The sequence below is a fragment of the Lytechinus variegatus genome, chromosome 1, assembly GCF_018143015.1.
Source record: "Lytechinus variegatus isolate NC3 chromosome 1, Lvar_3.0, whole genome shotgun sequence".
Taxonomy (NCBI): domain Eukaryota; kingdom Metazoa; phylum Echinodermata; class Echinoidea; order Temnopleuroida; family Toxopneustidae; genus Lytechinus; species Lytechinus variegatus.
In genome coordinates, this window is record NC_054740.1 from 64,656,722 (window position 1) to 64,680,853 (window position 24,132).

A 24,132-nucleotide genomic window follows, 5' to 3' on the forward strand; every position below is an offset into this window, starting at 1 on the left:
GTATGATTTAAATTAGTATTTTGAATTACGTGAACATTGGAAACCCTTTTCAACTCGCTTATTATTTTAAGGGACCTTAATTCACATGGCGGAAGGTTACTCATGTGATGAGGCTAAAACGCGAATGGGGATGGATAAAAATCATTATCATCTTCATACAACAGGAAGGCTATAAACCAATTAGGGTACCATTTATGGTAACATTTTCAACTTTAAAGGTAGGGGTTTAAATAGGTCTCCTCCCACCTCCAAAAAGGGGTTGTGCAATGACATAACAACGTACATGGCTTTTTTGCATAACACAAAATGTGCTAAATCTCGTTGTTCATTGGAAGCCGCCATATCCCACACTATAGTCGCTAAACCATTCAGTACATTAAGATCCATGTATAGTCATGGCAGAGAAATTATTTCCCACTTCCCTGATCATAAACTCTGTGATGTTATTTCTATCAACAACAAAAAACATACAAGGGTCAGATCTAAGATGAACTTAGCTGTAAAGATAGGCTGAGTTGTATAAGGGGTCACCTCCGAAGTGTGTATCATGGACCCTACAAGGTTATGTATCATGTATTTAAAGGACTGCGAGTGACCACTCATAAAAAATGTCAACTCGCCATTATTTCAACGCTTGATAATGTAAATATCCTTAATATTGAAGTTTTCTTACCTTGAATTTACCTCGAAGACCACATTTCAAAAATGTTAATCTTACCTTCTGTAGTTATTCTTGGTAACTAAACATTTGAGTTTAAAGATGCTAAGAAGTAAAGAATTGCAGGCTAATCACTATTCATTCATTTTCGGTAAGATAAAATATTCATGTCCATGAAGAATAATTAAATGTATTTTTCCTTTTTTCTGTTAACTTTGTATGTGTCAGTCTTCGGACTGTTTTACAATGTCTTCTCATAATAAACCGAAATGAATTGAATACTGAATTTGTCTTATTTTTAATTTACCATGAAGGCTGCATTAAAAAAATGTCAATCATACCTCCTGTAATTATTCTTAGTGCTTAAACATTTGAGTTTAAAGATGCTGAGAAGTAATGAATTGCAGGCTAATTACTATATATTCATTTCTGCTAAAATATTCACGTCCATGAATAAATGTGTAGAAACATACTTACACTCATTTACAGAAATGAAATAAATCTACATAAGCTGTTGAAAAATGATGAACCTAACCACTTTTTTGGATTTAGAAATCAGGAATTGGAATTAAATCCACTTTTATTAGCCTTAAATTTGTACAGAAATAGTTCCAGTTGTAAAAGCCCCGCCATGTTGAATCAAGGCTGCAAGTCAATATGGACGATCAAGTCCTTCGTGTACACTGGTTAGCACAAGTACTCATCGGTACGTATCACACTATGGTTATACATTTTAATAGTATTTTAGATTCAATCTAAATACATATAGTGAAATACAACACACAAACCGCCAAACTTCAGTAATACATGTTGATCTGGTTTGAAAGTAGGATAGGAATGAACTGTGCTAACAATAATAACAATCATATATTGCGTTGTCGACAATCGGTGTTAAGGCAGTGCCACACCATTTTGAACAATACCTTGAAACGTATGCCTCGTTGGTTTCTTCGTTTACAGAGTTTCACCTGTAGTGTAAGGCAGGGTAAGTTGAGCATAGGGGCCAGTTGAGCCACCACCCTCAGGGAGTCCAATAATGAATGAGTCAGACATTGTGTTGGTGTCATGTATTGATGACCCATTGCATAACCCCTAACCCAGTGGCGGACCGTGACCCGGAGGAGACAAAGCATTGGGGGGCACAGCATTGTTCACAGACAATGCAGTGCCCCCCCCCCAATGCTTTGTCTCCTCCGGGTCACGGTCCGCTACTGCCGTAACCCCACCACATTTTTCATCTTTGAAACAAAAAGTATTTTCTTTAGAGGGAAAAATAAAAATTTCAGCCAAAAAAGTAAAAAAGGGTGTGAAATTTATGAGTATTTGATTTTCTAATGCTTTGCCATACTTTCCCATTCGTCATATTGTTTATTTTTTTCTGTTACACATCAATTTATTTACCTTCCTTTATATGGTAGCTTAAATTCAGTTGATATCTAAGAAGTCGTTTCCCTGAATATACATGTATACTTTCGGTATGAATCTTGATTGTTTTTTAATCATTATTTGTTATATACTTACTATGCTGGGTTTTTTTGTTAAACCCGCACATAACCGTGACAAATGTCATACACAACAATTCATTTCAGACTCTCAAAATTCAATAAATTGACCTACCATCTCTGTCTCTAATTTGATAAATGACTAATTTCTGATTTGACCTAGTGCATTTTATCTATTTTTTCTTAAGTATTAATTTGATAACCTTGTTTTTTTCCATTCATATTACAATGAAGGTTAATTTATATAGAAGTATTGTAATTACATGTTGAATTTATTGCTATTTTGTGTTATTCCATGTAGACACCAGCCAATGTGGAGAACCTCTCGACAGAATTTTCAATTCTTTTAGGTGATCCCCAGGCATATATTGGCTGGTGCTCAATTTTACATTTCTGTTGTAATGTTTCCATTGCTGTCATGTTTTCTTGAAGCCTGGAAATGAAATAAATAAATAAATAAATAAAATAAATAAATAGACGAGTGCTTTTTATAGGAACATGTCTTTTAATATAATAAAGACATAAGAACAACATTGTAAGTCCAAGTATGGATCTTCATTCTTGTCGTAGTTGTTTACATGATGGATGCATAAGAAATGTGTGGATGCGAAATTATCGCATTAAGTTAGGACTGGGGTAAGTTGAGCAAACCAACATGGGGCAAGTTGAACCATGGTAATTCTTATGTTAATGTATATAAAATAAATCGTAAAATCGTATCATAAATTTTTAAGAATCAATAACTGCGAAAATCTATTACATTCACGAAGTCACACATTGCGTGTGAAATATTTGGTCTTGCCTCGGCCTACTGTATGTTGATTATTAAAAAAAGCTAAAAACGAAAAGTTTGTCATGTTTGGAAATTCATATCTATTCCGAATTTATAAGAATCATCTTTATTGGTGTACACGTGTAATCATCATGATTAACGTGTGAAAATCATACATGTAGCTTGGAAAATAAACTTGGAAAATAAATAGTGTTGAAATCATCAGCGTTTATTTTTTTGTCTGTGTACGTGAAGAAATTTTCAAAAATGGTAATCAATAACGTAGATTGAGAGGGTTGAGCCATAAAGAAACCATTGGTAACATTTGCCTTCTCAAATCCGACAACCCCCACCCCAGCTTTTAAGACCCAGCATCTACATTATCATGCCCGAATGCATGTTGTGTGTTATCGCTGTAGTACTCGTGCATAACTGTGTACAAACCATTATCATACTCATATTCATCATTTCTGAATGAATATTGTATTGTTCACTGTTCATGGCTGAACACCTGGATGTATTTACTCAACGAAAAACACACGAGTCATGTAACATATAGCTTAGTGATTGATCATGGGACTGTTGTTTACGACTGATCATATATAATAACCAACGCGATCAATGGTAGAAATCAGCCAAACGATTAATTGCATGGCTTCAATGTTACGGGGCCCTGCATTAATGATGCACTCATATACAGATATGAATCATGGGATTAAAGAAAATAGACTTGGAATTCCCCAAAAATATCAGATACTTCGTATCACGGATGATTCTCGTAAGTTAAAAAGGGGAGTATTTAGAGAACTTTTTTATTTGGGTAAAAAGCACGTCACTGAACACGGGAATCCTATACAAATTATTATGTGTGTGTTTTGCGTAGAAAGAATATCGTTTTAATCTTTAATTTGGTTTCGATTTGACTGCAGCATAACATGCAGTTTGGGTGAAAAGTGAGATATGGTTGCAGAGGTATGTGTTATAAGAGTCTTGCACGTAAAGTATAACGTTGATCTGAAAATGACCTTTGACTTTACCCTGTGACCTCCCACTGCAGCATAACATGAAGGTCCCCTCGTACATCTACCATTAAACTTTGGTCGAAAAGTGACTTATTGTTGCAGAGTTAGGTGTCATAATAGAGTTTTGCATGTAAAATATAACGTTGAACTGAAAATGACCTTTAACCTTACCATGTTACCTCCGACTGCAGTATAACATGCAGGTTTCCTAAATACATCTACAATCCAAGTTTGGATGAAAAGTGACTTGTGGTTGTGGAGTTAGAAGTCATAAGAGAGTCTTGCACGTAAACTTTAATGTTGAACTGAAAATGACCTTTGACCTTACTGTGTGACCTTCGACTGTAGCATAACATGCACGTTCCCTACGTACATCTACAATCTAAATTTGGGTGAAAAGTGAGATATGGTTGCAGAGGTATGTGTCATAAGAGTCTTGCAAGTAAACTATAACGTTGATCTGAAAATCACCTTTGACCTTACCCTGTGACCTCCCATTGCAGCATAACATGAAGGTCCCCTCGTACATCTATCATCCAACTTTGGTCGAAAAGTGACTCATTGTTGCAGAGTTAGGTGTCATAATAGAGTTTTGCATGTAAACTTAAAACGTTGGACTGAAAATGACCTTTGACCTTACCATGTTACCTCCGACTGCAGTATAACATGCAGGTTTTCTAACTACATCTACAATCCAAGTTTGGATGAAAAGTGACTTGTGGTTGTGGAGTTAGAAGTCATAAGAGAGTCTTACACGTAAACTTTAATGTTGAACTGAAAATGACCTTTGACCTTATTGTGTGACCTTCGACTGTAGCATAACATGCACGTTCCCTACGTACATCTACAATCTAAATTTGGGTGAAAAGTGAGATATGGTTGCAGAGGTATGTGTCATAAGAGTCTTGCAAGTAAACTATAACGTTGATCTGAAAATCACCTTTGACCTTACCCTGTGACCTCCCATTGCAGCATAACATGAAGGTCCCCTCGTACATCCATCATCCAACTTTGGTCGAAAAGTGACTCATTGTTGCAGAGTTAGGTGTCATAATAGAGTTTTGCATGTAAACTTAAAACGTTGGACTGAAAATGACCTTTGACCTTACCATGTTACCTCCGACTGCAGTATAACATGCAGGTTTCCTAACTACATCTACAATCCAAGTTTGGATGAAAAGTGACTTGTGGTTGTGGAGTTAGAAGTCATAAGAAAGTCTTACACGTAAACTTTAATGTTGAACTGAAAATGACCTTTGACCTTATTATGTGACCTTCGACTGTAGCATAACATGCACGTTCCCTACGTACATCTACAATCTAAATTTGGGTGAAAAGTGAGATATGGTTGCAGAGGTATGTGTCATAAGAGAGTCTTGCAAGTAAACTATAACGTTAATCTGAAAATGACCTTTGACCTTACCCTGTGACCTCCCATCTATCATCCAACTTTGGTCGAAAATTGACTTATTGTTGCAGAGTTAGGTGTCATAATAGAGTTTTGCATGTAAACTTAAAAGGTTGGACTGAAAATGACCTTTGACCTTACCATGTTACCTCTGACTGCAGTATAACATGCAGGTTTCCTAACTACATCTACAATCCAAGTTTGGATGAAAAGTGACTTGTGGTTGTGGAGTTAGAAGTCATAAGAGAGTCTTACACGTAAACTTTAATGTTGAACTGAAAATGACCTTTAACCTTACTGTGTGACCTTCGACTGTAGCATAACATGCACGTTCCCTACGTACATCTACAATCTAAATTTGGGTGAAAAGTGAGAAATGGTTGCGGAGTTAGATGTCATAAGAGAGTCTTGCATGTAAACTTTAACATTGACCTCCTGAAAATGACCTTTGATCTTACCGTATGACCTCCGACTGCAGCAGAAGATGCAGATCCCACCCCAGTCCATCTACCATCCAAATTTGGTTGAAAAGTGACTCTACGGTTGCGGATATAGGTCTCATAAGAGAGTCTTGCATTTAAACTTTAACGTTGACCTGAAAATGAACTTTGACCTTATCACGTGACTCCTGACTGCAGCAAAACATGCAGGTTGAAACATACATGCAGATTGAAAAGTAACTTACGGTTCACTACTGTACATGTAAAACAAATGTGAAAATCAGGTTATATCTTGGAAGTCATGTATCGAATCGCCATTTCAACTGATGCGTTGGCTCGATTTTACTGACGGTTGGTCTAATATCACTTGGTCTAATCTTCAGAAGGGTAGGCCATATATCTATTTCTTAAATTTAAATGAGAAATGCGAGCGGATGGGAAGGAATAAAGCGAAGAATAAATTAAGAGGAAATGAGAATGACAAAGATTGAATGAAGAAGCCTACATTAAAAAAAGTTGATGAAGAACATGCAGAAGAACATGAAGAAGACGAACTAGAACTGCAATCGTTTCAGAACGATGTGCATGCATTGACGCCTCTGATTTAATAGAGGGCAAGAAACAGAAGGAGATACAGACAAAACTCTAGATAATATACATTATCAAAATATTAGAGGGCGCTTTTTCTTAAAGGAATGGTCACTGATCCGTAAATCACAGTTTGTGAAATGATACAATTGGCCAACCCTGAAAACATGAGACCAAAATAAATTCAAACAAGGAAGTTATGGCAATTTAAAGGGAAATCCAGACTTGGCCATAAAATGTTGTTGGGAAGGAGAAAAATGAATTAAACAGAATGGTGAAAGTTTGAAAGAAATTGGACAAGCAATAAGAAAGTTATAGCTGCTTTAAAATTGAGATCACCAATACTATGTAGATTTCAAATTGGCAACTGGGTAAGTAAATTATGACAAGGGGCAAGGACAACTTTCCCATAGGCCATGTACTTTATTATCAGGGATTTGTGGTTTTCTCCTAAGTACCATTCCCCTGGGGCAGTAATCTAAATATAACCCATGTAGTATATTGTTTTGTGTCCTCATGAAAGAAAAATATAATTTGAAATAAGACTTTTGGGAAAAATGACATTTTAGCCATAATATACAGTGCGTCCCAGAATAAACGAAACCGAGATTTAGCGATCATTTGTCATTACTTAATCATAAATGAAATACACAAATTACCTACCAATTTAAAGCTTAGAATCTCCTCTTTCATCTGATATTACTTACATTATTTCTTATTCACGCATGAGTGAGCAAAAACAATTTGAAGAAAGGATACCAAAAACTCATTTGGCGGGGGGTATCTGGGTTTCAAAAAGAAAACCACATTTTTTAAAAGTTCAATATCTCCTCTTTAATTTGGTACCTAAATTACAGAAAATGGTCAAGAAATAAAAAAGTTCTGGTCATTTGAAATAAGGCTTGTATTTCCATAATTTCATGAGATAAACGTGTTTTCACCGGTTTCCCACAGAAGCTTTCGCATGGTGAACAAAAGATTTAATGCATGGCTGATCGTCAACAAAACGGAGTGATGAGTGAGTTTGAAAGCCAGCCTGGAGAACCTCTTCATTTTATGAAATTATTGAAATTCAAGCCTCATTTCAAATGACCAGAACTTTGTTATTTCTTGACCATTTTCTGTAATTTAGGTATCAAATTAAAGAGGAGATATTGAACTTTTAAAAAAAGTGGTTTTCTTTTTGAAACCCAGATACCCCCGCCAAATGAGTTTTTGATATCCTTTCTTCAAATTGTATTTGCTCACTCATGCGTGAATGAGAAATAATGTAAGTGATATCAGATGAAAGAGGAGATTCTAAGCTTTGAATTGGTAGGTCATGTCTATTTTGTTTATGATTAAGTAATGATAATGATCGCTAAATCTCGGTTTCGTTTTTTCTGGGACGCACTGTATATTGGAGTACATGGAAGAGTAGTCCTTGCCTTACATCACTATGACATCCCATATGCGGTCAATTTGAAATCTCCATGGGTATAGTGATTACCAATATTTACAACTTTCAAAAATTCATATCTTTCTTTTTGTTTGTCCAATATTGTTCAAACTTTCACCTATTAACTTGTCTGATTTTTCTTTTCCTTATAAAAACAAGTTTTTATTTGAGTTGGATTCCCCTTTAACTATTTTAAGACTTTGCAAGAGAGGGCAATATTTCTAAAGGTTATGGTCACTAATTATGGGCAATATGTCTACCAAATGATAAAGCAGTTTCCAAAGCTAATAGCATGGTAGGCTTCCTCCGTCGTAATCTTGGAAACGCTTCTCAGAAAGTAAAGCTACAAGCATACAAACGCCTCGTTCGCCCCCATGTTGAGTACTGCAGCTCCGTGTGGGATCCCCACACTAAAAGTAACATTCTCAAGGTGGAGGCAGTCCAGAGACGTGCTGCACGATTTGTTACCAACAACTACAGCCAGGAGAGTTCTGTTACAGCCATGCTCAAAGCTATGGAATTACCCACCCTTCAACATAGAAGGCAGGTGAGCAGACTGACCATGATGCATAAGATAATCCATAATAATGTCAGCCTACCGCTTCAAGAGCACCTGAGCTTCAACAGAAGGGATCCGAACGCAGCATGTACATTGCGCTGTTATTATTTCAACCCCTTGACCCTTGAAATCCCATTCTCAAGAACTAATTATTATAAGAAATCCTTCTTCCCCAATACGGCAAGGGATTGGAATACCCTCCCATATGACTTAATTTCTATAACCAGCTCACAAACATTTAATAACAAATTGATAAGTCTCCAGCTTGACTAGGATGGTCTTCTCTAGCCGACCTCTATTTCCTCCAAGTTGAGTGATGTTCCAGCTGGAGCTTTTCAACATACCTACCGTGAAACCGTGAAATCAGAATGAATTTGGATGAGAAACGGAGGCAGGAGAGGACTAACAAAAATTACATGTTAATCAAATTGGATTTTGGCAGATTTTGCCTTCCATAGGAAGTTACATTCTCGAGTCAAACAGATTTCGTCCATTTTTAGACCATGTGGCCGCTGAACAAAGAGAGAGAGAGAGAGAAAGACGCAGAGAAAGTGATAGAAATAAGCATACAAATTCGCTGACAATTCATTAACGTAACCAGAACGATGTACATGCATAAACTGAGTTTATCGCCTTATGGGACAACTGGCGTGCCATAATAGTACGTTAAGTCCGTTTTTGCGCGAAACCGATGCAATAGATACTGTGTACAATGCTGTTGTTGATAATGTGTGCATTGTGAGCAGTATACAATGTGTTTAGATTGACTTATCTTTAAATTTTCTGTTGTAACCTATGTCGTATTTGGTATCACTGGAAAGAGTATTCCAATGCGGTGAAATTGATACCACTTTTATTTGTGCGCAGGATATAGACCGGAAGTAAATGCCATATAAAGAAAGACATTATAAATGAAGGTTTTGCACAATAATTTTAAGCTGACGTCTGATTTTTGTCAGTTTCTGTTACAAAAGGTTGACGAACGGTTGAAGTATATAACAATATTCATATCTGCCAAATTAGAAAGAATAAGCTTCAATAATAAGGAAATAAGAGCAAGTTGAAGTTGTTCTGGCATTAAAGTGCATTTTGGAGTATTTTGCTGATTTTCAGGAGCATTTTTCAGATGTTTCGTCGGTTGTAAGGTGTATATTTTTTTAATGGCATGAAAGGGCATATCTTGAAAACCCTAAATTCAAAAAAGGGTACGGGTTTGGCCATGCATGACGCAATGAGGGGCATTCAAAGGTCAGTGTTTTTGAAACTTTAGAGGGCGCTATTTCAATGACGGAAGGTCAGTGATGCTTGAAAACCGGTAGTTTGTATAATAATAATAATATAGGATATTTATATTGCGCACATTTCCACCTTGTTAGGTGTCAAAGGCGCTCCTATATTACCAGGCTAAGCTAGGCGTATGATATGGAACTGTATGATATGGTACTGTAATTAATTCCTGAAAATATGAACTCAAAATGAATAAAAAACAAGAAAGTTATGGCCATTTTACGATTTTTAGACTTTACATTTCAATAAATATGACGTTTTTTAACAAAGGCTATTTCGGATTTGAATTTAGGGCATGAAGATGGCATTTTGAAGGTCAGGTTATGCGTTGCAGATGATGGAGCAACTCTTTGACTATCTATTGAAATTTGTTAGAAGTCTGTAGCATGCAGGATACGGGAGTTTGGACGGGATTAGGAATGGTATGCAAATGGACTTGAAATTTACAAAATGGCGCCTGCACGGTCATGCATGAGTGATTTTGGAAAATGAAATAGAAGGTGCATAACTAGGGTTGTTGGAGACAATGCCTGCCAAATTTGGATGAATTTGGATGAGGGACGTGGCCTGGGCAGAGTTAACAAACTCTATGTGTTAAGTGAATGGGGTTTTTGGCAGAAGACGAAGAAGATTGCGGAATAGGAATATGGAACAAGAACAATGCATTGTCGCCTTTGGGCGTCAATGCAATAATAAGAGAGGAAGAAGGGGAAGGAAAAAAAAGAAACAGAAGGGATAAAGGGAAGAGAAAAGGGAAAGGGGAGAGAAAAGGGGAATGAAAGGGAGAGGGAAAAGAAAAGGAAGGAAAAGAAGGAAGGGGGGAAAGAGAGGGAGACAAAGAAGGAAGTACACTTTTTTGATCTAGTTAGTATCATAATTGACTGTATTTCCTCTCTTTTCTGTATCTAGAAACTAATGCGACATTGTTTTGATATGGCAGAGGAACTGAAATGATTAATAATCTGGGAGCAGCCTTCTACAAACGATCTTCTCACAATGATTAACCGAGTGCGAAGGGTCAGGTAAAATACATATCTGTACAACGGCAATTGCTGTTGGTGTTGATAATACATACACAACAAAAAAGTAAATCCCCCCTTGAATAAACAACAATAATTTCCGAACCAATGCGAGTTTGAAATATTTTTACATGAGCGTGGAGGTAATTTTATAAGCTACCCTCTGAGTAAATTTTATGGACGTATTTTTCGTCATGTTTCAGTGAGCACCGTCGGAAGGCAAAAATGTCACTTTTCATAAGTCACAAGCCAAATATCATGACTTTGATTCCATTTCATAGGAACTGATTCCACATTCTCATCATGAAAAATAGTCAGAAGGGTTGTAAAAGGTACATTCTAAAAGACGATACAACTTTTTTTGGCTAAATTTCACGGTTGAATAAACACAAGTCCAAATTTGCTATAATTGGATTTTTTCACATTTTTATCAATAAAAATTATTGAATATGATGACAATTATTTTTGGAAGAGTATCTTCAACAATATTCATCGTTTCACGGTTCAATGAACATTTATTGAAAACAAAAAATACGATTTTCAAATATCATAGGCAAGTATTGTGTCATTTTGGTAACTGAAACTGATCTTTTATCATTTTTTTCGTTATGTTCATGAGCAATTAACATGCTTCAATGATTCAAAGGCGTTTAATTAAACATTCACGCTTGAATGAACATGTGGAATGTGATTAGCTCTTTTTTACGTTATTGGAAAAAATGCCATTTGTAACTATGGATATCTGTCACAAACCTCCTTGCATGGTTCATTTGATTTGATTTTTATGAAAATCCCGATGTTTAATGCATTAGTGAGCACACAATATTCGAAAATTATGCAAATGGGAAGAAAGTTCAAGGCCTTGGCCCCACTCTGTGCCGTATCGAATTGTTATTCTGGTGTGCGCGCCTTTTGGATAGTGTTACTCTGAAGCCATGTGCGAAGTTTCATGAAATAACTGTTGGCAGAAGTAACAAAAACCGTCTATGAAACAAACCCTTATTTCATATTTGTTAAAATTTTGACTTTCTCTCTCATAGACTTGTGTACATTATGAGTGCATATGTTTAAGAATAAGTAACCCCTTATTAAATATGGTGGAACTTTTTTTCAAGGCTGTCTTTAGCAATGTCATTTGGCAGTAATGTTTATCAACCTATGGACAGAATTCTGTGCAAACATGAAATCGATTTGTTTATTGATGGATGAGTGAGCATCAAAGTGGTAAAATTTGTATTTTCAATGTCACAGACTCATTTTAACGTGTAATAAGTTGCATATTGGGGGCAAATTCGGTTTCAAATGTGACTTTAATTGCTGTTGTTTTTATCATCCATCATTTCTATCACTACACACTTTCCGAACTTTTAACATTTTCATGGTTGAGCGAGCACATTCGAAAACTTAAGAATGAATACTCTTTATACTGCATAAATTTATTCCTTTCCTAACAATTTCTCATGATCAGTTTAATTTATGGACAAATCAGGGGCGGATCCAGAATTTAAAACACGGGGGAGGGGCCTATAATCGGGGTAGCCACCAACCTTTTCAATTTTAATAAGACCTTAAGCCCCTTTTACACCTTCACGGATGCAACACGGATCTCAGTCCGTGATGATCCGGGGTGCCAAATTTGTATTTTCCTAGCATTCCCGGAGTGAGTACGGAGTTAACTGGTTATTAACACGGATATGTACGGAAAAGTACGGAGTCTACAAGGATAGGCAAGGTAGCAATAGGGATCCTGTTTGATATGCTCCCGGAGCCAACACGGAATACCCGGATGATCACGGATGTTACTGGGTCTTTACACGGACCTTACCACTTCTTGTCGCCGGCATCTTGCTAGAATGAAGTTTCGTCCCTTTTTGCAGCATCTGGAGCATGCTCGTGCTTGGTTATGAATACGGACTATTGTTCATGTACGCAAACAATACAAACATTTGACCCCGGATAATGCCGGTATCAACAAGGATCACCCGGTTCTTACAAGGAGCCTCCCGGATGCATTCGGTAGCTACACGGATGTACAAGGAGGCAACAGGGATGAACACGGATGATTATAAGTCCTTGTACTCCGGGATGAAAAATTGAACATGTTCAATTTTTTCTCCCGGACATGCCGTTATATCAAGGATGGCGCCGGATGAGTAACCGGAGTGTACACGGTAGTCCCGGACTGTACACGGATGACCCCGGATTGACAATCCGGGATGATCCGTGTTGCTTCCGTGAAGGTGTAAAAGGGGCTTAACAAGTTGTGGAGGATACCAAAAACCCTTATGATGATACGTCACAATACAGGGGCCGCGGAACGGTTTTCAAAGCGTGGGGGAGTGGCTGAGCCAAAAGTGGGAGGGAGGCTGACCATGCAAAACACACAATCGTATGGTCAACAAAGTGGGGGCCCCAGCCCCCCCCCCCCCACCCCGCTTCTGCATTTATGGAAATTCATGTAAACACGTTTGAAAACGGTGTTAAACAATACATCCCGTGATTTGAATATCAGATTATTTGCTCGCTATTTATGGATATTCAATGTACACTGACAAACAGAAAATATCGTCGACATGTAATTGACATTGACTAGAGTCAGTAGAGTGTATTAAAAACTATTTAAAAAAATAAGGCTCTCAGGTTTATATTCTGAACATTCAAGGGGGAAAATAACTTGTGAAATATAACCTAAAACCCTCCATGTAGTTTCGTAATCATAGTGAAAATTGACAAAAATAGTGTTTTAGCCATGGTAAATAACAATGTTCTAAAAAGACGTTTCACACAATTTTCTTATATATACAAAACAAAAAAAGTAATTCCCCCCTAAATCAAATTGCTGTAACATTTGAACCGAATTTGTTTAAGATATGATATTTCATAGGTGGTTTTCTGCACTCATTAAGCAACTCCTGGGGAAAAATGAGATCAATCGGTAAAGTCATGCATGAGTGATTAAAGATTGAATAAAAAAATGACCATTTTTAAAAGTCACGAGAGTCGTTTTTCAGTTTGTTCAAATACAAAGCTGGGAAAAAGTTGTTTTCAGGTGAAATTTTTTGGTGTTATGCTGTTTTACTGTCCATCATTCAACCACTTCAGACCAGATTTTGATATCGTATGTTCATGGTTGAATGAGCACAATGTATTGCAGGGGCTGCGGAAGCGGGGGGGTGGGCTTCAGCCCCAACTTTTTTTCCAAAAGCATGTATAAAAATGTAAAAAATGACCATACGGTTTTGATTTTTGCATGATCAGCCCCCCCCCCCCCCCACTATGAAAACCGTTCCGCGGCCCCTGAATTGTGACGTATCATCATAGGGGTTTATGGTAGTATCTTCTACAACTTATTAGATCATGTTAAAATTTGAAAATGTTAGTGGCTCCACCGATTATAGGCCCCTCCCCCATTTTAAAATTCTGGATCCACCACTGATTTGTCCATACATTAAACTGATCCAAAGAAATTGTTAGGAAAAGAATACATTTATGCAGTATAAAGAGTATTCATTCCTAAGTTTTCGATTGTGCTCGCTCAACCATGAATATGTTTAAAATTCGGAAAGTGTGAGGTAATAGAAATGATGGATGATAAAAACAACAGCAATTAATGTCACATTTGAAACCGAATTTGCCCCCAATAATCACTTTATTATCTTTTAAAATGTGTCTGTGACATTGAAAATACCAATTTTCACACTTTGATGCGTGCTCACTCATCCATAAATAAACAAATCGATTTCATTTTTTTGCACAGAATTTTGCCCATAGGTTGATAAACATTTCTGCCAAACGACATTGCTAAAGCCAGCCTTGAGAAAAAGTTTCACCATATTGAATAAGGGGTTACTTATTCATAAACATATGCACCCATAATGTACACAAGTCTATGAGAGAAGAAGTCAAAATTTTGAAATGAGGGTTTATTTCATGGACGGTTTTTGTTGCTTCTGCCAACAGTTATTTCATGAAACTTGGCACATGGCTTCAGAGTAACACTATCCGAAAGGTGCGCACACCAAAATAACAATTCGATACGACACAGAGTGGGGCCAATGCCTTGAACTTTCTTCTCGTTTGCATAATTTTCGAGTATTGTGTGTTCACTGATGCATTAAATATCGGGATTTTCACAAAATTAAAATCAAATGAACTATGCAAGGAGGTTTGTGACAAATATCCATAGTTACAAATGGCATTTATTTTTTCCAATAACGTAAAAAAGATCTAATCACATTCCACAAGTTCATTCAAGCGTGAATGTATAATTAAACGCCTTTGAATCATTGAAGCATGTAAATTGGTCATAAACACAATTAAAAAAATTGAGAAAAGATCATTTTCAGTTACCAAAATGAAGCAATACTTGCCTATGATATTTGAAAATCGTATTTTTTGTTTTCAATAAATGTTCATTGAACCGTGAAACGATGAATACTGTTGAAGAAACTCTTTCCAAAAATAACTTTCATCATATTCTATCATTTTTATTGATAGAAACGTGTAAAATATCCAATTATAGCGAATTTTGACTTGTGTTTATTCAACCGTGAAATTTAGCCAAAAAAAATTGCGTCGTCCTTTAGAAAGTACCTTTTATAAGCCTTCTGACTATTTTTCATGATGAGAATGTGCAATAAGTTCCAATAAAATGGAATCAAAGTCATGATATTTAGCTTGTGACTTTTGAAAAGTGACATTTTTGCCTTCCGATGGTGCTCACTGAAGCATGACATAAAATACTTCCATAACATTTACTCATAGGGTAGCTTATAAAATTACCTACAGGCTCATGTAAAAATATATTAAAAACTCGCATTTGTTTGGAAATTATTGATGTTTGTTTAAGGGGGGACTTACTTTTTTCGTTGTGTATATATATTAACGAAAATACATTTCACTTGATGTGTCTATAATTATGAAGTGATGAGTATAATGATACTCTCTCTCTCGTATCCTCTATCTCTCATACCAAGGTTGAAATCATATTTCCTGTATCTATTTTACACCTGGATCACTTATATTGTGACGTCGACTACTGCGACCATGGAAACGGTCACTAGTAAGTTTTATGTATCTTGTTAGAATAGTTTTGACATGATGCTATCAAAATACATCAAACTATAACCTTCCGAAAGTACTAGGGCATATACTGTACATCTATCTCAAAGATTATAGCAATTCCGTGATTTTCTAGGGACGATGTTGTATGTGGACTCGGGGGCAAAATTCATGAAATTTATTTTCGGATGATTTATTTACACTCATAAAGATTCACATTTCCAGTGAATAGCTTTTTTCCGTTAGTTTTATACTTTTATAGGTTTATTTTGAACGGCCTTCATTCGCCTTTGGGGACTTCCATTTACCTATTTTGTTCGAGATAAATATATGCTAAACGAACCCCTGATTAAAGGGAAAGTTAATCTCTCATATCAACTGTTATAGAGCTTGTAAAGTTAAAAAATATATAAACATAACTTATTTTATCTGTTATGATTTCCTGTGTCATTATGAAAACTTTGTCGCTCGGTGTAACTTAAATGTTTATTTCAATTTCTGTACACAGATCTTACATTGAATTGCACAAATAGAATCTCGATTACATCTCCCGGATATCCTTCCCAATACCAAAATAATATCTTCAAGGAATGGTACATCAAAGCACCTCGTCAGAGGAGGATCCTGGTCACTTTCCATTACTTTAGTCTGGAACAATACAAGGATTACATAGACGTGGAAAATAAAATTTACACAGGGGAGAATATGCAATATCCTCCATATCTGGCGACGGGGCTCACTCTCCAGATAGAGTTTGCTTCATCTCCACGAGGTAGAAGGAAAGGTTTCAATATTTCAGTGTCCTGTCATGAGCCACCAAGTAAGTATGGCGGGGAGAAAATATCATACGACATACTGTAAACGAGAAGTGAGGTTATATACGTTATTATAAAATATTCTAATTCGTACTTTATATCATCGTCGGGTTAATGGGAACTACAAGTAAATACAATGTTTAGCTTATTTTTCTCCTATGTTAATATTATCTTCGTACTTTTTCCCCCTTCATGACAGTTAACCTGCTCTGTTTTGATCTTGTTATTTCACAGCAGGAGACAATATTTCAGGTCGTTTAATGGGAGGTATTAAACCGTCAGAAGGATTCATCGAACTTTCGGCATCATCAGGTGAATGGATGAGAGTCTGTAAAGAGAGCTTTACGGATAGGGTGGCAGAAGTCATCTGTGGAGAGCTTGGCTATCCAGGTGTCAAAAATATCACCATTGTGAATGTGAATACACAAAACTGTACGAGAGCGCCAAGTTGCGGAGATGGTAAGTACCCGTACCGTACCCCTTTCTCCTCTGTTTTAGCAATATAATAACACTCAATGCTGTTGGTAGTAAAATATAAAGGGTTTTCTTTGATAACTTTATTGCACAGATACGTATCGTTTGGTGGATTGCACGGCCGGGAATTCAAGTTGCCAATCTAACCAGGTTGTGAAAATTATATGTCATGGTGAGACGATTTATCTTGTTATCATCTTAATTTAAGATAGCAGTTTGGGAGTTGCATGTGTGTGTGTGTCTTTTTTAATATTTACTACTTTTTTTGTAAGGGGCGGGTTTACAGTTACCTCATACATGTCATATTCATCTGTTTTAAAATACTGAATATAATTAGTGTCATATATTTCACAAGGGTAAAATATTGTTCATTGTAAACGTAATGTTGTTTTGGGCCTGGGCTGTCAAGAAACAGTTAAATAGTTCCATGACAGAAAAAGAATGAGATATTATATCTGTATGTGTGAAGATTATATATATGTATGTGTACGTGGGTGGGTGTGTATGGATGCATTTACCGCTCTGGCACACAAACTTAATTTAATGAGCATGATGAGGACACATGGTAAACCAAGGGTTCGGTTCGGTTCGGTTTGGAGACCATGCTTTTGCAGATAAGATTTAATTACTCGATCGATCAATAAACATGTATTTAGGGGAAGTCGGGGTAAGTTGAGCATAGGGGCAAGTTGAGCCACCATCCCCAGGCCAAAAGGGATCGAGTCAGACATTGTGGTGGTGTCATGGATGACCCATTACTTAACCCTTAATCCTTCTACATTGTTTTTAACTTTGTAACAAAAAGTACTTTAAAGAGGGAAAATTACAAATTTCAGCCAAAAAAGTATTAAAAAAGGTGTGAAATAGATCAGTGCTTTTTACCCACACACGTCTTTCAATATAATGAAGAAATAATAAAGATATTGTTAGTCCATGTATGGATTTTAATTCTTGTCATAGTCTTACATGATGAGAAATGTGTGGATCCACACATAAGAAATGTGTGGATGTGAAAATACCGCATTAAGGTCGGAGTGGGGTAATTTGTGCCAGCCAACATGGGCACGTTGAGCCATGGTTGTATGACAAAAAAAACCTTATAAAGGTTGGTAAATTGATATGCAGGCAGAAAGGATAAAATTCACATAACAGTTCTTTTACGTTTAGAGGATGCTAGTATTTATAGAGAATTAGCAAGTGAAAAGACTTAAAATAAAAGATTGACATGCTGGTTCTTCCCGCATACATTTCGTACATATATGTTTTGGGGCTCAACGTACCTACCACAGAAGGTGGCACAACTTACCGCAAAGATGGGCAAGTTGAGCATTTGACACCGTCTTTTTCAAAGGTCACAATGACTTTCAGTGTGGGGTTGAAAGTAATATATAGGTGAAAAGTATTTCTCAAGAAACAAATTTAAAGGCAAGGTACTTAATACAATATTATTAGTCATATCAATTCTAACATGCAAAATGCAAAAAGTGTCACAACTTACCCCGCCTTCCCCCTACTGATGACCATCGTTATGTTAATCTATCCCCTCATTTGGATTCGTAAGTTATCAAGTGATAAGTGTTTTAATGCATTATTTTTCTTGTGTTACTGTAGAGCCCGGGTACAGAGGATGCTATGAGCTTCAAACTCAACAGTTACAGAACAGTTCAAAATTTGCGTTTTCAACGGCGTCACAATGTATATACTTGTGTAAATCACATGAAATTCAAACTCTCGCTCTTATGAATGAAAATGAATGTTTCTGTTCCTCATCTGCTGAGGTCAATTTTGACGACTTGTCCACGTGCGATGACCATTCAATACCCTCAGCAAAATTTTCAATTTATGATGGTATGTGTTTCCATACATTACACAATATCATGCTGCACATCTTTTTTCAGAACTTACATAAATGTAATTTTCATTCAATCCTCCTACTCTTGATACAAATGAGAATACGTAATTATTTTGGTATTGCTTGACTACGTGGTGGGGGTTACAGGAATCAAGAAGGAAACAGTCCTCATGCATTTTTAAATGAAAAAAGAAAGGAAACGTATCAAGAAGAGAGGTCTGGGATGTGCATATTAACATACCACTTTAGAAGTCATTAGAAAAGATGACGTCACCTTTGGGTCGTCTCGCCACACCCCCCCCCCCCCCGACCACCCTCTATCCTGCCGCCACCCCCTGTTTGGCAATGTCCCTGTGGTCATAAGGCATACTGTTTTATGTCAAGCGTGAAAATATCTAAGTGGAAGTATAGGTTATGGGATTATGAGAATAATTTTTTTAACCATTAAGCGGTTTTCTTGGAAAATGTTACAAGAACACAAAGTGTAGGTTAACGTAACTTACTTTAGTCCAGATTTAATGAGACTGAACGGGCCGCGGAAGCTGGGAGGGGGCTGTAGCCCCATTTTTCTAAAACCGTGTACAAAAACGTAAAAATGACCATATGATTTTTGCATGGTCAGCCCCCCCCCCCCCCACTTTGAAAACCGTTCCGCGGTCCCTGCATAATACATAAATTATTTTTAATGAATCATCTTCATATCGTAGAACTAAATAATTTCATTTAACATATATGTTCAGCTTGATAAAGCGCCGACATAGAGTTGAATTCATCCCTTAGATGTCCCCAACGAAATGAAAATCGTATGCATGCTCGGAAAGCAATATCCATGAAAAGATTTTCACTGAAATATTCGAGAAATTAAGTATAATCATCACTCTCTATGTTGCACTTTTTATAGCCTCTGTAGGATTCTGTGAAGAGCTGAACGACACGATTGGTGGATCTTGGGATTCTAACATCACATGGTTTGGTTCTATCGTTCATCTTACCTGTATGGATGGATACACCCTGAAAGGCAATGGAACCATCCAGTGTGTACCAGGAGTAATGCCATACTATCCAATATGGAACGAATCGATTCCAGATTGCAAACTCAACGGTAGGTAAATCATGTCAGACTATGAAATATTACATATTTACCAGTTCATGTGTTACCTTTGTTGAACACAATGGGCAGTATTCTGATAATTAAACCTAGGTTTAACTCTGGTCTAAAATAGAACCACACTTCTATGTAATACTGAGTTTCATAATTTTATTCCATGTTCGTGGCAATAATAAGGCAATAATTCATTAAAAATTCGCAACAGTTTTGTATTTTCCAATTCTTCTCATTTTACGACTCGATGATTTTTTTTGACAACTTTGTCCATTTTTAACAGCAAAACAATAATAATTTTCAATTGGTGAATCAGTTGCCAAATGCCACTCCATAAGAGTATGGTCAAAGTTAACCCAGGTTTAACTAAACCATGGCTATTACAATACCACTCGATTACTAGAAGAAAAAAACACACCCATCAACCCTGTAATATTGTAACGATGGACCTTTTCTTTCTCAGGATCAGGTGGTAAAGGAACAACTTGTATCCAAGCCTATAATCTAGGCGGAGGTTGCAGTTATTGTCTTTGTGATGTTATGCTGAACGCAAACGATACTTATGATGTGACAAAGACTACGAATTGCGGATGTGAAACATCCACTGCCTATAGATGATGGGTTTTTTTATTATTATCGCCAATGATATGACGTCAGTTTTTCGTACAAAAAAATTCATGCATGTGTATGAAGAAAAAAATAAATCGGACAAATCAGAAATACGTTGGAAAGAAGAAAGTAATGTATATAATATGTAAGTCGCCTGCCATGACCCCGGCCATGACGTCACTTTCTTCATACATTGGGTATCGCCGGAAGAGGGGAAATGTGACCAATTCATGACCCCCCCCCTCCTGTTTGCTTATCGAATGCAGCTCTCCATAAGTGGGATTGGGGCAAATCTCAAGCAAGTCACTGGATCTTTGAATGACAAGTCAACAAAAGGTTTATTTTAATAAAAAGAGAAAAATCCAACAAGCACAACACTGAAAATTTCATCAATATCGGATATAAAATAAGAAAGTTATGACATTGAAAAACTTCGCTTAATTTCACAAAACACATCCTGGTCTGTATACAAATGAGACTGATGACGTCATCAATTCACTTTTGTATTTTATTATATTTCATTTCATTCGTTTATTTCCATTTTCAACAATCACAGTTTCTTCTGTACATGTTGACATATATAAATAACAAAACATATTTCAAATATTCCTGTACAGAAAATTATATTCAAGAGTATTACAAATCAGGTTGGAAATGGAGGAGGCTGCTAAAAAGCGTATATGAAATACGAAATGTTCTAATTTTCCCCTCATTGTCAAGTGAAACAATGATTAAGTACATGTGGAGTTAGCATTGTTTAATGCTGTATGTTTCAGTCAAGTTGGACCCTCTTGTCAAATATGTAAAAAATGAAATATTGTATAATTCAAACAATAAAAAAACAAAAGAAATAGTGACCGATGGACAACATCGACTGACTCATTTGAATATCACTGAAATGTGCATATAACTATTTTGTGAAAAAAAAAGCGAAACTTCAAATGGCATAACTTTCGTATTTTACATCCGATTTTGATGAAATTTTCACCTTCATGCTAGTTTGATTTTCTTCTATTAATTCAAATCAACAGTTTTCTGGGGTGGACTTGACCTTTAAGGGAGACAAAGTAGCAACATGAATTTGGCATTCATATCGCCAGATCATGGGCCAACGTGAACTGATTCTCACCGAAAGATGTAATCCAAAACATTAAAATGCAAACTTGCGACATCCTCACTTGAGTACCCATGAAAAAATAAGGTGGAATCAAATGTTGTGACTCCCAACTTTGGTAAAAAGCTTGTATACTAATTTATTGCTGATGATTATTGCTTGTATCCTCTATATGATATTAAATATCCTAAATTGACTTAGTAACAATTTTTTTTCTCACAGAAATTCCTTCAACAATGGCTGAAGGTATATGAAATACTCTTTACAATCTTTACAATATATACTCTTGATATATGTAATCCGTCTATTAATTTCTATATTTTCGCATTACACCATTAGCAAGATGGGAATTTCGTTCAGTTTTTAATAAAACGTACATAGTTCAACTTGACGCTTACCATCCGTTTCTAGGAAAATATAACTTTTGTAATGTTGGTATTTCATTCAGCATTTTAAGGCTTTAATAAATGTCTATTAAATCAACAGATGTGGAAGTATACATCACATCCAATAATCAAAGCTAGTATTATTTGAATCAATTGGAAATGCACATTTATATCATAGCTGCGTAAACATGTAATGAGAGGATCATGTGTTCGAATCCCACCACAGCCTAGCGTCCGGTGGAAATTGGATAGGTGAGAAGCAATAACATTTTCGGATCAAAATTCGTCCTGTAATCAGTGGGAAACAAAATAGGACAACGTATAAAATCATATAAGTGCGTGATATTTTTTGATATAGAGATGTAAATGTACTGCGACAACAACGACCTGTAATTGCATTTATCACTTCATTATCAAATAGCTACAACAGGAAAATCTATGTGGAGAACTACAGAGCTAAAACAATCTGTTCAAACTACAATAAGTACTGTATCTGCTACAACCAGTGAGAATGATAAACCTTTTATTCATAGTCACTTCAGGATGCTCTTCAATTAATTGCTAAGCTCTTAATTGAAATTCGCAAGTTTTATTACCACTAACAACATACTATCCCAAGGGTTAACACTTTTGCTTGCACAATATTACTAATAACCTCTTAAAGTGGAGAATCTCATAATTGTTGACTTACTCGATATTGCATCGCAAATAACATACGCACATACATGTATACTGCAGTTAACTATGCATTATCCGCAACGCACACCGTCACTCACACACTTTCTTTCACAAACCAACACACTCGCGTACACATATACAAATAGTTAACCAATTAATGGCAAAAAAGTCAACAACAAAAAAGGAGACCTCAAGATATCTAAAACTTAAGAAAACACTTCATCTATGATTTTCACAGATCTTGATACAAATAGTTCAAAATAGAATTCTACGGTACCAAATGTCAAAGAAATTAATGAATCGTTTTTTTTTTAATAACAATCAAATGAATTTCAAAAGAAAATCCCCAAATAAGCTCTGTAGTATAATTTTCGCACAATACACACAGCTGAAATACACGACCATAGAGTGCACATTGTGTGCAATTATGCATTGGGCTTTGTGGAGCAGTGAGGGAAGGAATTTAGAAATCAAACTTGATCCTATATGACAGGTAAAATAATGAATACATTGTCATTGGCTTTGCCATGATCAATACCAAAATACAGGGTTGGCATATTTCCCGATTCGGAGGCTTCTTTAACGGACGCCGGGAAATAAGCGGTAATTACCGGTATTTTCCGCTTTTTTCTGGAATTTACCACTTTTCACCGGGGGAATACCGGGAAATATAATTTTCCACTCACTTTTCTATAGGGATTGTCAAATTTTGAACATAAAAACAAAGGTGGTGAGTATGGTCGCTCTGGTGTGTACCATTTGTGTGAGTGTGGGTGTGTTTGTTTGTGTGTGTTTATATTTGTGTTTGGGTGTTATCTATGTCTGTTATCATGAAATGCTGGAAAAACACAATAAAATACTAAAAAGATCCCAAATATACATCTAATTTAGATTCTTCAATTTCTCGGTCATCATCATTAATGTCACTATCTCTTCGTCATAAATAAACATGTATATCGAGGATATCCTTGTCTCAATGTGCACCAGGCGTTCTTTTGAAATTTTGTTGATCTCACTATCACTGATTAGAGAAGCTATTGTAAAGGAAAACAATGGATCGTGCTCAAAGATTGATTTGTTTACAATAGCTTTCAATCAATGTGAATATGAAAAACTGTATAAGTTATTCATTTTACATTTCCCATGAAACATTCAGTAGCTAAAGTATGTCAGTTATGTTGTTATTGTATTCATTTTATATTTCTTAAAGGAAACAACTTTTGACACCTCTTTCCACTGTTGTGTACATAACAGTGTTGTAGTCAAGGCTCAAACCTCCAAGGCCAAGGCCAAGGCCAAGGCTTTAATACCCAAGGCCAAGGCTTCAATAATTAAGGCTGAGGCCAAG

The 24,132-nt window shown here is 36.2% G+C and overlaps 2 protein-coding genes and 1 long non-coding RNA gene across 3 annotated transcripts; all 3 read left to right on the forward strand.

The window, feature by feature from the left end:
- The first annotated feature begins 1,029 nt into the window (after positions 1–1,029).
- Positions 1,030–16,371, forward strand: LOC121419831. Its single transcript, XR_005970633.1, has 4 exons — positions 1,030–1,364; positions 10,584–10,696; positions 15,670–15,755; positions 16,263–16,371. It is a non-coding gene; the product is annotated as an uncharacterized LOC121419831 (long non-coding RNA).
- An 85-nt stretch (positions 16,372–16,456) lies between these two features.
- LOC121431564 lies at positions 16,457–17,075 on the forward strand. Its single transcript, XM_041629101.1, has 2 exons — positions 16,457–16,574; positions 16,804–17,075. The coding sequence occupies exons 1-2, from the start codon at positions 16,460–16,462 to the stop codon at positions 17,073–17,075; spliced, it is 387 nt and encodes a 128-aa protein (XP_041485035.1). The 5' UTR covers positions 16,457–16,459.
- A 1,281-nt stretch (positions 17,076–18,356) lies between these two features.
- LOC121431570 lies at positions 18,357–22,989 on the forward strand. The gene is made up of 4 exons (XM_041629113.1): positions 18,357–18,360; positions 19,797–19,997; positions 21,943–21,966; positions 22,528–22,989. The coding sequence occupies exons 1-4, from the start codon at positions 18,357–18,359 to the stop codon at positions 22,662–22,664; spliced, it is 366 nt and encodes a 121-aa protein (XP_041485047.1). The 3' UTR covers positions 22,665–22,989.
- Positions 22,990–24,132: the final 1,143 nt, after the last annotated feature.

Coding starts and splice junctions, on each gene's coding strand:
- LOC121431564 (XM_041629101.1), top strand. CDS start 16,460: ATGCAATATCCTCCATATCTGGCGACGGGGCTCACTCTCCAGATAGAG. Junction 16,575..16,803: donor GTCCTGTCATGAGCCACCAA/GTAAGTATGGCG, acceptor GTTATTTCACAG/CAGGAGACAATATTTCAGGT.
- LOC121431570 (XM_041629113.1), top strand. Junction 19,998..21,942: donor TCCAGATTGCAAACTCAACG/GTAGGTAAATCA, acceptor TTTTTCTCACAG/AAATTCCTTCAACAATGGCT. Junction 21,967..22,527: donor TCCTTCAACAATGGCTGAAG/GTATATGAAATA, acceptor ATTATCAAATAG/CTACAACAGGAAAATCTATG.